Raw genomic sequence first — 13,600 nt, forward strand, 5'->3', positions numbered from 1 at the left:
ATGCTTATAAAAACAAGGCTAATCTGTGAACATTTTCAAGTGTAGTTATAAAATATATTGTACAATTTAATGTAACAAAAACAATATTAATTTCTGGGTTATCTAATATATTACCAAAAAAGATTGATCACTAAAACTTAAAAATTACTAAAATTTAATGAATCTCCAAAACTTTAAAATAAAATTATTGTGATAGGGTGACCTGGGGTAATTCCTGATCAAAAAACGCAAATATCTATTTTGTGAAAAAACTATTCAAAATAGAATTTTAATATTTATTGGAAGTTTGAGGCTATATGAGATGAGTCCTATGCCAACTTCTTTTGTTTGAAAATCTAATTAGAATTTAAAAGATTTTAAATTTTTAGTGATCAGGAATTACCCCTGGTCTTCATCACTTTTGGGATAATTCCTGATCACTTTTGGGGTAATTGCTGATCACCAGTTTTTATTGTAAAGGGGCTGTTTGAAAATAATTATATAATGGTAATTAACAAATAAGACATCAAGATCAAAAAATAAACCAAAAAGATATCTTTAAGCAGCTAATAAAACAATTTATTTAAAAGCAAGAAGAATGATTAACGCCTTAAATTTTCAAAAATCTTTGCATCGTTACATACATTTTAGGCAATTAGCCAACTCATTCTCATGTTCTTCTGAAATATAAGAGAGTTCCCACATGGGTTACTTTTGCTGGATTTTTTGGGTTACTTTTGCTGGATTTTTTAACTTCATTAAGGGAAAGTGTAAAGTTAAGTAAGGTATGCCAACAGCTCTGGCAGCAGCTCTCACATTGAAATTTTAATTTTCAATCACTAAAAGAAATTCACTAATTTTGTTTACCAGAAGCTTAGTATCCTTTTTCGGCTTATAATTTCTCACCATATTTATACTAGGCTAATTTATAAACTTAAAAATTATTCTAACAGTTATACTAGGCTAATTTATTAACTTAAAAATTATTCTAACGATGTACACACATAAAATTAAGATAGAAGCAAGGTAAGACAAACCAGAAATGGTGCAAATCAGAATACAGTCTTGTATACAGTTAAAAACAAATTTTGTTCAAAACAAAAATTCCACTTAATAAATATGAACTGTTATTTAAGAAAAGACAATTAGCTATTTATAAGCTATTTTATATACTATTTATAAGAAGAAATTACAATGATCAGGAATTACCCCAGTGATCAATAATTATCCCATATGTAGGGGGCAACATTTGATATAGTTTCCTATAGTAATCAATTATAAAATTTACAGTTGATGTGAAACAATTAAACAAAAGCTTACACTACTTTTATATCAAAGAAAAAGAAAGTAACTCAAAATATTTATCATTACGAGAATGAGGGGGATCTTTGCAGAAATATGCACATTTTGAAACCCATCTTTGAAATGGAAAATACAGAAAGCAGTTTAAAAGATACTTATTTTGTTAGATTAAACAAAAACTTATTATTAAGTAAACGTAGTTATACTTTAGTAAAGTGTACAAGCATTTTTGTCCATGTCTCAAATTAAAATAATTTTTTTAAAATAAAACTTAGGTGATCATTATTTACCCCAGAAACAGAGTGATCGTGAATTACCCCGGGTCACCCTATGTCTTAAACAGAAATACTTTAATGTTTTAAAAATGACTTATAAAAAATTTCTAAGTTTTTATAGGATATAAGAAGAAAAAAAAATAAGTGATATAATTTTTAATATTTAAAAAAACTACTATTTAAAGAAAAACAGTAAGAAAGCGCAGATGAACTAACAAAAACACAAATGTAATCACAAAATTTTAAAACTGGAAAAATTTAAAAAAACAAACAATATTTTGAACCTTTTTATAAAAAAAAAAAATCATAGGAGAAAATATATCAATATCAATTTTATCAATATCAAAAATATATCAATATCAAAATTTATCAATAGGAGAAAAACAAACAATATTATAATTTTTAATTTTATTCAAATTTGACAAAATTTTAAGTTAAATATTGACAAAATTACTAACATGGAAAATTAAGTCACAAAAATATAGAAATACATAAAATTTTGAAATCAGAAAAATTAACATTCAATCAATAAAATTGCAATATATATTTTAAATCTTGCTCTAACAAGTCTCGTGGATAAAATTATGAAATATTTTAAATCTCAAAAAAATAAAAAACGCAACAGAATGGAGAAGAAAATAGCTAATTTACTAACTAATTAAAAAAATCAATACCAATCTAACAAGTTCCCATTATTTCATGCTAATTAAAAGGAAAACAATCTTATGTTTTTGAAATTTATTTTAACTAAAATTAAAGCATTGTTAACAAATCATATACTGATAGAAAAAGAAAACAATATGATTATAAAATAATATTTCTTTTTGAAAAGTAAATTTTGTATTTGCTTTGTTACTTTCAGAAAGATGCAAAAGAACTTGAATCTGAAATTGCTGATATATTTTTGGAATTTGAGAAACTAATAAAAATTTTGGATGGATACTTTCTTTAAAAGCACAGTGCGGCAGGAAATTCAAGGATTGTCTGTTATAACCTTTTCTGACAAATCAGAAAGCACCTTTTGTTTATTTGTTTTCCTTTGAAATTTTGTATTAATTGTTTTTTGTGAATAAGCCAATGTCCAATATTTGCTCTATTTTTCTTTACAAAAAAAGCACTTACCTTCACAAAACAAGTGTTTCTTAGAGCATTTTGGAATGTGAAATTACTATAGGCAAGTTTTGCCTCTGAAGGGTTTTCTTGAAGAAACAATAAAGCAAATTCAACAGCATGGGTGAAAGAAATTAAACTTTTTGCAGATATTTTGAAGATTAATAATTTTATATGAGAAATTTAGAGAATTATTACACTGTGTATTTTTTTGTTTTATATCAGTTGTTAAACAGTCAACCCAATTTTTGGATTTACGGCAACTAATGTTCAACTCCATAGCCCTGTAATTTTGAACCAATCCAGAAGACAAGGAAAGTCCTGGATCAGTACCCCCAGAAGTGTGATTTGTTCTGGAAACATGGAGGACTTTGTGACTGGCCAGATTTAACGTGCATCAGTCACCATTTACTACATTGGGAGTCTTTGGCCGGCAGGGATCGAACCCACGACCTCTTGGACATGGTCCCAGTGCCCTACCGACCCGGTTATTCCGGCCCCATTTGTACTAATATTATAATTTAGTCTCCCTCAAAAATTGGGCGCCAGCAATCCCCATGATAGGGATCTTGGGGATATTTCCATATCATGATCTACAGTGCCAACTACAACAGGGTTCCCACTCTTTTAACAAAGCAAAAATTAAGCACTTTTAAGGACTTTTTTTGAAAAATTAAGGACCTTAAAGATAGTATAATTGTTTATTATCATCGAATAAATATATACAATCAGTGACAGTGCTAATTATGTAACTTTCTTAAAATAGATAACAAAATAATAGAAAACAATTTTATTATAATGTAAGTACTGATAAAATTCTATTAATTAACAGGGCTCACAAAAGTAGGACCAGACAATATTTGCAAGCCTGAATGATTATTAAGATATAAGTTTGAATTTTATTCTAATAGGCATTAATAACAAAAAGTTTGGGATCTTTGATTATGGCGTAGTAGATTTAAATTTTTATGTAACAATCTAAAACTTTAAAAAATTTTTTAAATTGCAGCAAAACAAGTTATAAACAGTTGTTAGGAGCAAATCATGCATTCTTAATTAGTACTCAGGAATAAAATGAAAAAACTTGAGGTTTTCCCCGAAAACCCAATAAATCTCAGGTTTTTGATGTAAAACCTAGGGGGGATAGAATTCTTCAAACCCTGTTTATTACACATCTGTTTAACTTTTAGTACAATCATGAATTTTAAAAATGTTACTGCTTTTCATAAATTTACAATTACTTATTATTCACAGAAATACTATACAAATTTATTTAATTCTTTCAAGATTTTTGGAAATAGTTTTCCTCATGGATTCTAGTAAAAAAATTAATTTCCGATACAGACATCCCTTCCTGTCTCTCAAAAATTCTTCAATCTCGGTGCATGGTCTAATTCTAGGTGATAAAAGAACAACTTTTTGCTTTAAAACATTGATCCGAAAAATTTCTTATCAACTATGCTGAAAAATTAAGCACTTTTAAAAACCTTGTACCAAAATTAAGTACTTTTAAGGGCCCTTATTTTCCAAAATAAAAGTTAAGCAGTTTTTAAGGACCGAGGGAACCCTGTACAATTACCAAATTCCTAATAGATTTTAAATTTGCAAATTTAAAAAAAAAAAAAAAAAACATTTAGATGTTTGCCCAGGGGTGGCTGCAACTTATACCTTTCGAGTTGGTCTCTTTCCGTGATGTTTTGTTTAATAGTTTCTCATAGGCACCTGCCCGGAAGTTGGCAAGATTTGGCGATTTTTCAACAACCGATAACGATACGGGAATTTCCCCAGGATCTTGACCAATCGCTTAGAAATCTAACACAAAATAACCAAAACATCATCTACAGTACAATTATATGAGGGATATTAACGTATTGTGATCTGTTGTAGCATCTACAATCGCTAAATTGATTTTAAACTTGCAAATTTTTATTTAAAAAAGTGTAGAGGTCTGTCAAGAAGTGGCAACAAGTTGTATTCTTTGAGTCATTCCCTTTCTGGGATGTATTTTTTTAGTTTCTCCCGGTCATTGGGATGAGTTGTGATATGCAGTAGAATAATTGCCAAGTTTTTTCTACTCCTACACAGTAGCCTACGAGAAAATAAAAAAACATTAGAGAAAGAGATCAACTTAAAGGGTATAACTCATACCCATCCTCTAAACGTTTTTATAAAAAAATTTGCAAGTTTGAAATCCATTTGGCACCTTGGTGATTGTAATTGGGACAACAGATCAGTGGGGGGTATTTCCATATCATGCCAACTACAATCGCCAAGGTGCCAAACAGATTTTAAACTTGCAAATTTAAAAAAAAAAAAAAAAACATGTGTAGATGTTTGCCTGGGGATGGCTACTAGTTGTACATTTCAAGTTGGTCCCTTACTGTGATCGTTATTTTAGTTTCTCGAGGGGTCGCTGCCCAGAAGTTGCCAAGACTTCGCGATACGGAAATATCCCTGGGCCACTGACCAGAATTCACCAAGACTTGAAGATTGTTTTGGCATAGATAACTATACAGAAATATTCCCAATATTAGTGCATCACAGACATAGAAATATTAATTTTCTTAATTATCGGAAATTTATTTGTATACTACATCAATTAACTTATCAAAACATTAATTAACTTCACTCAATTTTGTATCAAGATCTTTGTTGATCCATAGTAAATTAAACATATAATTATTCAAACTAAATTGTACAATTATTTAAGTCAGGCACATACGTAGCTGTAGTAAAAATATAAATTATTGGAAATTTACTTTTATAGTATACTACATCAATAATTGGGCATTTAACTTATCGAAAATATACTAACCACATTCAATTTCATATCGGGATCTTGGCCGATCCCTAGTAAATCATTTATAAAATTATCCGGGTCAAATACCAAATTGTCATCTATTGAACACTCATATAACTGAGCTAGACACAGGAGAAGTAAAAATGCTCTCATGTTGCTCATTCTTGTTAACAAAAGAACAACAAACTGTTAAAAATGCATTTATTTGTGCTTTGACGTCTAAAATATGATAACATAATCTAAAAGAAATCGTGACAGCTGCGATTGATATCGCAGTTATCTGACACAAGTAATGCAAGTTTGATATGACAAGTGAAAATTAATAAGACATTGCGTCATATATATAACATGCTGTCCTTGATTTTCAGAGGAATTTGTAAACATAATCTTATTTAGCACGTGATTTTAAAGGGTTATTTTAAAAGGGAATGTTTCAAGATATTACCACAATAACTTTAAAGAAGACAAAACACTTATAAATAAAAAGCTGAGTACCCAGTTCGTTGCAGAAACAAATAATATAAAAGAAATGTGTAAAATGTCAACAAAGAAATTATGAGAGCACAAAGAACTGAGTATAAATACAACTTACTGGAGAAATAACAAGTTTTCTAAAACCGGAAAAAATAATTGTATTTCCGGTGTATCCCTCCGCCAATGTTTCATTTACTAGGTGAACAGGTTTCACCAAGTCAGGAATGAGGCTATGACGTATGAGGATTCAAAGCGGAGCCTTCAACAATCTTAATTTTTCAATCAATAATTTGTGTATTTATAACTGTTTATTTTTCAAATGTTGCTCTTAAAAGCTTGTCACTTAATGTCCAGGGTCGCGTCAAGCTAAAAATAACTGGGGAGTGGGTGATCTATGAAAACTTGATGGCAGGAGGCCCTATAAGTGCAGATAGATGAACAACGGACACAAGCATGCAGCAGTCAAAGGGGGGCATCCAATCATACAAACACCAAAACTTTAGTCTGTTTTTAGATTTCTAAAGTATTTTATTAATTTCGAAATTATATTTTTCATGGGGTAAATACTTAACTTTGAGAAATATACTTTATGAGAACTAAAGTATGATTTTCAAATAAATCTAATAATGAATTAAAATTTTTCCAAAATTATAATTTTCGCATACATTTACATAAAAATGAATTTAAATTTTTACGTTTGTATATAGTTCAAATGTTTTCTTTTAATTTATAGTTCAAATGTTTCCTTTTTCTTTTAATTTTTTTTACTTATAAATTTATTTATTTATCATTGTTCTCCCCCCCCCCTCCTCAAGATATATAATGTCTCCCTTTTTTTCAGAGGCATGAGGATATTTTCTGCACCCCACTGGACTTTAAATGCTCTAAAGATATTAGTATCCCCAAAGGGTTATTAAGAATAATAACATAAATGAAAACAAAAATTACATATAAATAAAGTAATAAGGATGCATATTTATCGATCTTTACACTTTTTTTCGAGAGATTTTCTGTAGAAGTAAAATAAAGCAGAAATGTTCACGTAAAAAATTTATGGAACTTTAACATATCATTATAGCGAATACAAAAATAAACACGGTTTAATAATATAGAACAAAAAATGTAATTAATAATCAGTAAATGTTAATAAACCCATTTCATTTTGTCATAAATTTATGAAAAACTTTTTTTATATAACAATTTCACATTATTGAAAATATTCCAACATTTTATATTCTGAATCCATTACAATTAAAATTAAGTTTTAAATTAACAATAAATCACCTTTATGGAGAAAAGGTGATTTTTGTATGAATATTTAAAAAAGCATAAAAAGATATACTTCTGGCCTTTTATTTTAGGTAGGGTCGGATTGAAAGCCCAAGGGGGATTAAAGGAACCTTAAAAGAATGTTAATAAATTGTTATTGATTTTCAATTTGATAATTTAAAACATTCTTGAATTAGTTAAACATTTTAAACTATAAATTTAAACATTATTGATTTTACACTAATTTTAAACAATTGATGCATATCAACTCGCGTATTTTTTCTTAGTTATAATAAAAAAAAAATTCATTGATAGCTGGACACAAAATATACTCTGGGGTAAGAAGGAGGAAAATGGATGGTATAAACAGAACTCGATGATATACTTTTTTATTTAGTATTTCTGTATTGCTAAGTAAATAATCCGACGAAAACATTATAAAACTATTGTTCAATATTTTACAGCTTTACAACATTTTATTTTATTTTTTGGGGTTTACGACTACTAACGTTCAACTCACTAGCCTTGTAATTTTGAACCCAATCCAGAAGACAAGCGAACTCCTGGATCAAGTATTGGGGGAATTCGCTATCGTGGAAGACTTTTTGAGGTAACTAACCAGCATTTGCCTTACATGGAGAGAAAAACCACGACCACGAAAAACGTCCACGGTTAGTCTGACCACAAGTGGGCTCTAACCCATGATCCATCTACCACTGAGGATATTTTTACGGCAGCATTGTGGTCAGTGCAAGCAGGGTGAGGAATTCGAATCACTGTCATCGCTGGGAGTAGAACCCGGTTCACCTCATTGGAAGGCGAACGCTCTATCCTATGAGACACCACGCTTATCTTCACAACAAAATTAAGTAAAATTATATAACTGAATTATTCGACTACCTTCCAAATCATCATTTTGCTTAGTCCAAAAATTAAAAAAAAAGACTCTTGATAATAACAGAATATTATAAAGCATTATATTATATGTACTACCACACCAAAGGAAATATTTATACACAAATTAGAGAGCCAACAATGTGGTATAAGTATGTATGCATATATTTCGTTTTTAAGCGTTAAAATGGAGAAATTGATGTTCATATACTTTGTCCTATATCTGCCTTTAATATATTAACCTATAATATTCAAACTTGGCCAGGTATTATATTATATCATACTATAGTTTCATATAAAAAGAAATCATTATAGACAAATCAGGAAGCCCACAACGTGGCAAAATATTTATGTATACATTTGGAAGTGCATTAATTAAAGTTAAAATGGAGAAATAGTTGCTTTTATATATCATACATATATATATGGCCTTATATCTCCCCTTTTAACCTTTAATATTCAAATTCGGTCAAGTAATAGATTATATTATATTATACTACCATACCAAAGGAAATAATTATACACAAATTGGAGAGCCCACAATGTGGCATAATATGTAAGTATGTATGCATAGATTTCTAATTGCGTTTTAAAGCGTTAAAAGGGAGAAATAGTTGCTTATATACTGCATACATATGAGGCCCTAAATCTCTCCTTAATATTAACCTAAAATAGTCTGGGTTTTGGTTCATTTAATCGACAATCACTTCATTGACAGGACATTTCCTCGACACCACTTCATTAACAGATCATTTCAAAGACTAGGTCATTTCGTCGACAAGGTCATTTCGACCACAGGGTCATTTCGTCGACAGGGTCATTTCATCGAAAGGATCATTTCATTGACAAGATCATTTCGTCGATAGGGCCATTTAGTCGCCAGGATTGTTCCGTTGACAGGCTCGTTTTATTGACAAAGTCCTTTCGTGGACGTAGTCATTTTGTCGATATGATCACTTCGTTGACAGGGTAATGCGTAATTATGAAACTATTTTTAGCGATTGATTGCTTTTCGTCATAATTTAGTGTATTTTTACCCTAGATATTTTTATTATTAATTTGATTTGTTGTTGTTGTTGTTCATTTACGTCGCACTAGAGCTGCACAATGGGCTATTGGCGACGGTCTGGGAAACATCCCTGAGGATGATCCGAAGACATGCCATCGCAATTTTGATCCTCTGCAGTGGGGATGGCACCCCCGCTTCGGTAGCCCGACGACCTGCACGCGAAGTCGAGCACTTTACGGTAGAACAGTTTAACGAGGACCCATACCGCACACCCTCGGTCTCTACGCAGGCTGATCCAAGTGGTCACCCACCCGCACACTGACCGTAGCCAGTGATGCTTGACTTCGGTGATCTGCTGGGAACCGTGTCTTAACGATCAGTCCACTGCGGGACTTATTAATTTGAAAAATACTGTTATATAATATTTATACTAAAGCAGAGCGTTTTTACCCTGCTACAATAGTAATAAAAGAAGCGTTTTTTATATTTTTATTGATAGATCTCTCCTTTAGCTGTATATCCAGTTAAAAAAACGAAACTTTTGTGTGTTCTAGTTGTATTTTTCAAGTATTTATTTCTCAGATAACATGTTTAATTTTAAAGTGAGTGCATTATTATGGATTAGCATCGCAAAGGCAATAGCTATAACTGCTGAAAATGATTTTCGATATAGCAAGTGAATGAAGGGAGAAAAGAACACGGAAATAAATGAATTCATGAATCGGTAAAATAATAGATCCTAAATTAGAGAACAATGATATAATTTTATAACGGAAAATTATATTTTAATTTTGTTCTTCAAATAAATTTATAAGTAGTTGAGAAGCATTTAACCGAGAACAGTATCAAGCTCTACTTTTCAATATCTCAATTGTAATAGAGCAACACTTGTTTTGAGGATAGGTAAGGATTGTCTTCAGATCACTACTAAACTCGATATCCTGACCGTTGTCAACAGCCCATTGTGGTTCCAGTGTGAAATTAACAATCAAATTAATTTTAATATCGAATCAAATGAATAAAATATGATATCGTAAGAATTAAAAGTAATTAAAATATATTACAATGAAAATTTAGAGACTATTTCGAGGGGGGAAGCCCAATTCTTAGCTTTAAAATTATTTTAATTATGCTTTAGCAAAACCATAGACTTCAGGGTAGTTCCAATAGCAATGTAAATAATCATAGGCCTTATTTAATTATCTATGCATAAGTAAACTGATTCATATCGCATATTGCGAGTAAATTTCAAAAAATGTGGTTTCGAAACAAATAAGGGAGTATTTACATGGGGTTAGAATTGACAAATAGAATATTTCTGATACTTCATCAATCAAAAATTTTCTATTTTGGCAAGAGGGAAAAACTATGACATATTTTTTTATGTGGTTACAAGACAAAACACAGCATTTTTAAATAGAAAAAAGAAGAAAAAAACTAGGTTTTTATGGTGGAAATTTTTTTTTTAATATTTAATTTAATTGCAATTTTAAATCTTTTATTCAGCGTCTTTAATTTGCATTTTCATCTTATTTCTAACAGCTTCTTTGAATTCTTGCCAGCGTCTTTGGATTTTCATCTTATTTTTCCCAACATGCATTTTTTTCAAGATTTTTATAATCTTAAGTTTCGCGTCCTGCTCACTTCGCTCACCATCCTTAATAATAGCCTCTCACTCACTTAGTTTTTTTTTTTTCGTTTATAAATTGATATTTTTTTTAGAAAAAAAAAAAACGATGAAATATATAATTACTGAAATTTTATGTAAGAAAATTTCGTTAATTATATATTTCATCTTTTCAATTGTAACAAAATGAATGATTACTTGCATATGAAAAAAAAAAAATCAACTCTACTTGAAAAAATAAATATTTGAACATAGGAATAGGAAGTAATAAATAAGAAGTAATTTTACTAGCTAATTAACGAAGAGATTTGTGTGCTTTTCTGATTAAATTTTTTGTAACCACTACTACTGTTTTTTTTTTTTTTTCCCTTGCTATTTTCCCCCTTCATTCACTTGTTTTATCAAGATTCATTCACAATAATTAATGCAATCGCTTTTGCGATGCTAATTTTCAATACAGCAGATTAAAAATTAATCTTGGAAATAAATCTGTAGAATACATCTGAAAATGCGTAAAATACAACTAGAAAATCAAATGTAAAATAGGTTTCATTTTTGCAACGTGATGTAAACCAAAAGTCAATTTTCGGAAAAAAGGCTTCATTTCTGGCAACTACAACATACTATAAAAATTTTGTTTCAGAGTAGGTTTAAAAAACTTACAAAAAAAAAAAATACACTAAATTATAAAGAAGTGCAAATGACATAATATAAAACAAATCTCAAAAATAGTTTCAAAATTATGAATGACTTTACCTACGATATTACTTTGTCTGCAAAATGACCCTGTCAGCGGAAGAACCTGTCGACGAAATGACCCTGTCGACGAAATGACCCTGTTGTCAAAATAACCCTGTAGATGAAATGACCCTGTCGACGAAATGACCCTGTCTATGAAATGACCTTATCGACTAAACATCCCTGTGGATAAAATGACCCTGTCGACGAAATGGCCAGTAGATGAAATAGCCTTGTCGATGAAGTAGCGTCGATGAAGTGATTATCGCAGAACGCGAGCCCAAATTGAAATAAGGACACCATATTTTTCACACTTATATGTACAGAAATATTTATAGAAATATTAAAAAAAAAAAAAAAAAAAAAAAAACATAGAGTTCAAAACTCTAAAAATCTAGGTAATACTTAGTGCTGACTAAAGATTGGGTGAATTACGAATTTTTTTTACATTTTGCAACACAGGATTAATTTGAAACTATCTTCATCTTAAAATATTGGTTTGGTGTCATATTTCCCAAAAAATACCTATATATACTTAGAGATATTCGTAGATATATTTCTTTAAAAAATAAGTCCAGAGCAGATAAAGGGCATAACATAAGGGTAGATCTTTTGCGAATATTTTACAATTTTTTCCAACTAGACATTAATTTCAAACTGGTTTCATATTTAAATGTTGGCGTCAAATTTTCTAAAAGTACACATTTAGTCAAAATCCTGTAAAGCCCAGATCATATACAGAGCTAACCAGCTTAAAAAATCATTAAAATAATATGCTAACCAGTGTTAAACATAGAGTTCGTTATTTAACTATTTTTTTTAATAATTTTTTGAATGCGTCATTCATTTGATCCTGAAGTAACAGTGGATTGATCGTAAAGCAAGATTCCCAGTGGATCACCTAAGTCAAGAATCACTGACTGTGGTCAGTGAGCGAGTGGATGACCACTCGAATGTCTACGAATAGACCGAGGGTGTGAGGTATCGGCCTTCGATAAATTGTTCTACCATAAAGTGCTCAAATTCGCGCTCAAGTTGTTGGGCTACCGAAGCGGGTTAGCCAATCCCCTCTGCAGGGGATCAAAATTGTGATGACATGTCTTAGGATCATTGGTTGCCCATAGTCCATTGTGCAGCTCTAGTGCAAGTAAAAGCTTTCTACATAAATTATTTGGAATATTTTTAAAAATATTTTTTTAATAGTTTTTCTTCTTCTCTTTTCATTAATCTTTATTACATTATTTTCCAAGTTTTCTCTATATTTTTAATAACTTATTTTATGAGTGTTCCATATATTTGCAGCTATATATATATATATATATATATATATATATATATATATATATATATATATATATATATATATATATCCCCCTTAAGTTCAAGAGTTCTATAATTTTTAATATTCTTTAAAAGTTTGTTTGCTATATGCTGAATAGAAAAAAGAAGAAAAAAAAATGTTATTTAAATCATCAAATTTAAAAATGGAACTTTTGCGCTCAATTCGTGGTATATTCAATATAACACGTAGCAAGTATCTTTGTAATTATTATTATTTTTAAATATAACAGTACATTTCGTAGTAGTAGTTGTAGTAGTAGTGATTTATTTGCGTCGCACTAGAACTGCGCAATGGACTATTGTCCTCGATTTGGGAAGCATCCCTGATGATGATCCTAAGACATGTAATCACAATTTTAATCCTTTGTAAAAGGAATGGCTTCCCCTTCTTTGGTAGTTCGAAAGCCTGCACTCCGCGAAGTTGAGTATTGTGCGATAAAACAGTTTAACGAGGACCGATACCACACATCCTCAATCCCTTCACAGGCTGATCGAAGTAGTTACTCACCCACTCACTGATCGCTGAACCATTGTAAGAATTTCTGATGGGCGCATGTAAAAAGAGTTTTTAGAAATAAGAAGAAAAAAAGATTTATTTTACCAGTATTTTAAATGAATTATAGCCTTGGAACAACGTTGAAAACATTTCTGCAGGTGACAGTGGATCTTTTTTTTCCCTTTTTTATTGTATTTATAGAACTTTTAAGAACTGAAAATACTTTGTTAAATTTACAAGTTTATATTTCGTAAAAAAAAATTTTATTTTTAAAAAAAGAGACAAA

At 30.1% G+C, this 13,600-nt stretch overlaps 1 protein-coding gene across 2 annotated transcripts in view; it reads right to left on the minus strand.

The window, feature by feature from the left end:
- The window catches only part of LOC107449168 (gastric triacylglycerol lipase), a 34,852-nt gene extending 28,785 nt beyond the window's left edge, over positions 1–6,067 (minus strand). Inside the window, exon 1 of one of the 2 annotated variants that reach the window (XM_016064618.4) lies at positions 5,482–6,067. In XM_016064618.4, the coding sequence (XP_015920104.1) occupies positions 5,482–5,628 (147 nt within the window). In that variant the 5' untranslated portion in view covers positions 5,629–6,067. The remainder of the gene's footprint in view (positions 1–5,481) is intronic. The other variant, XM_087156013.1, reaches the window with a different exon arrangement.
- Positions 6,068–13,600: the final 7,533 nt, after the last annotated feature.

This window comes from Parasteatoda tepidariorum, chromosome 12, assembly GCF_982258835.1.
Source record: "Parasteatoda tepidariorum strain Cologne lab strain chromosome 12, Ptep-v5.0, whole genome shotgun sequence".
Classification (NCBI taxonomy): domain Eukaryota; kingdom Metazoa; phylum Arthropoda; class Arachnida; order Araneae; family Theridiidae; genus Parasteatoda; species Parasteatoda tepidariorum.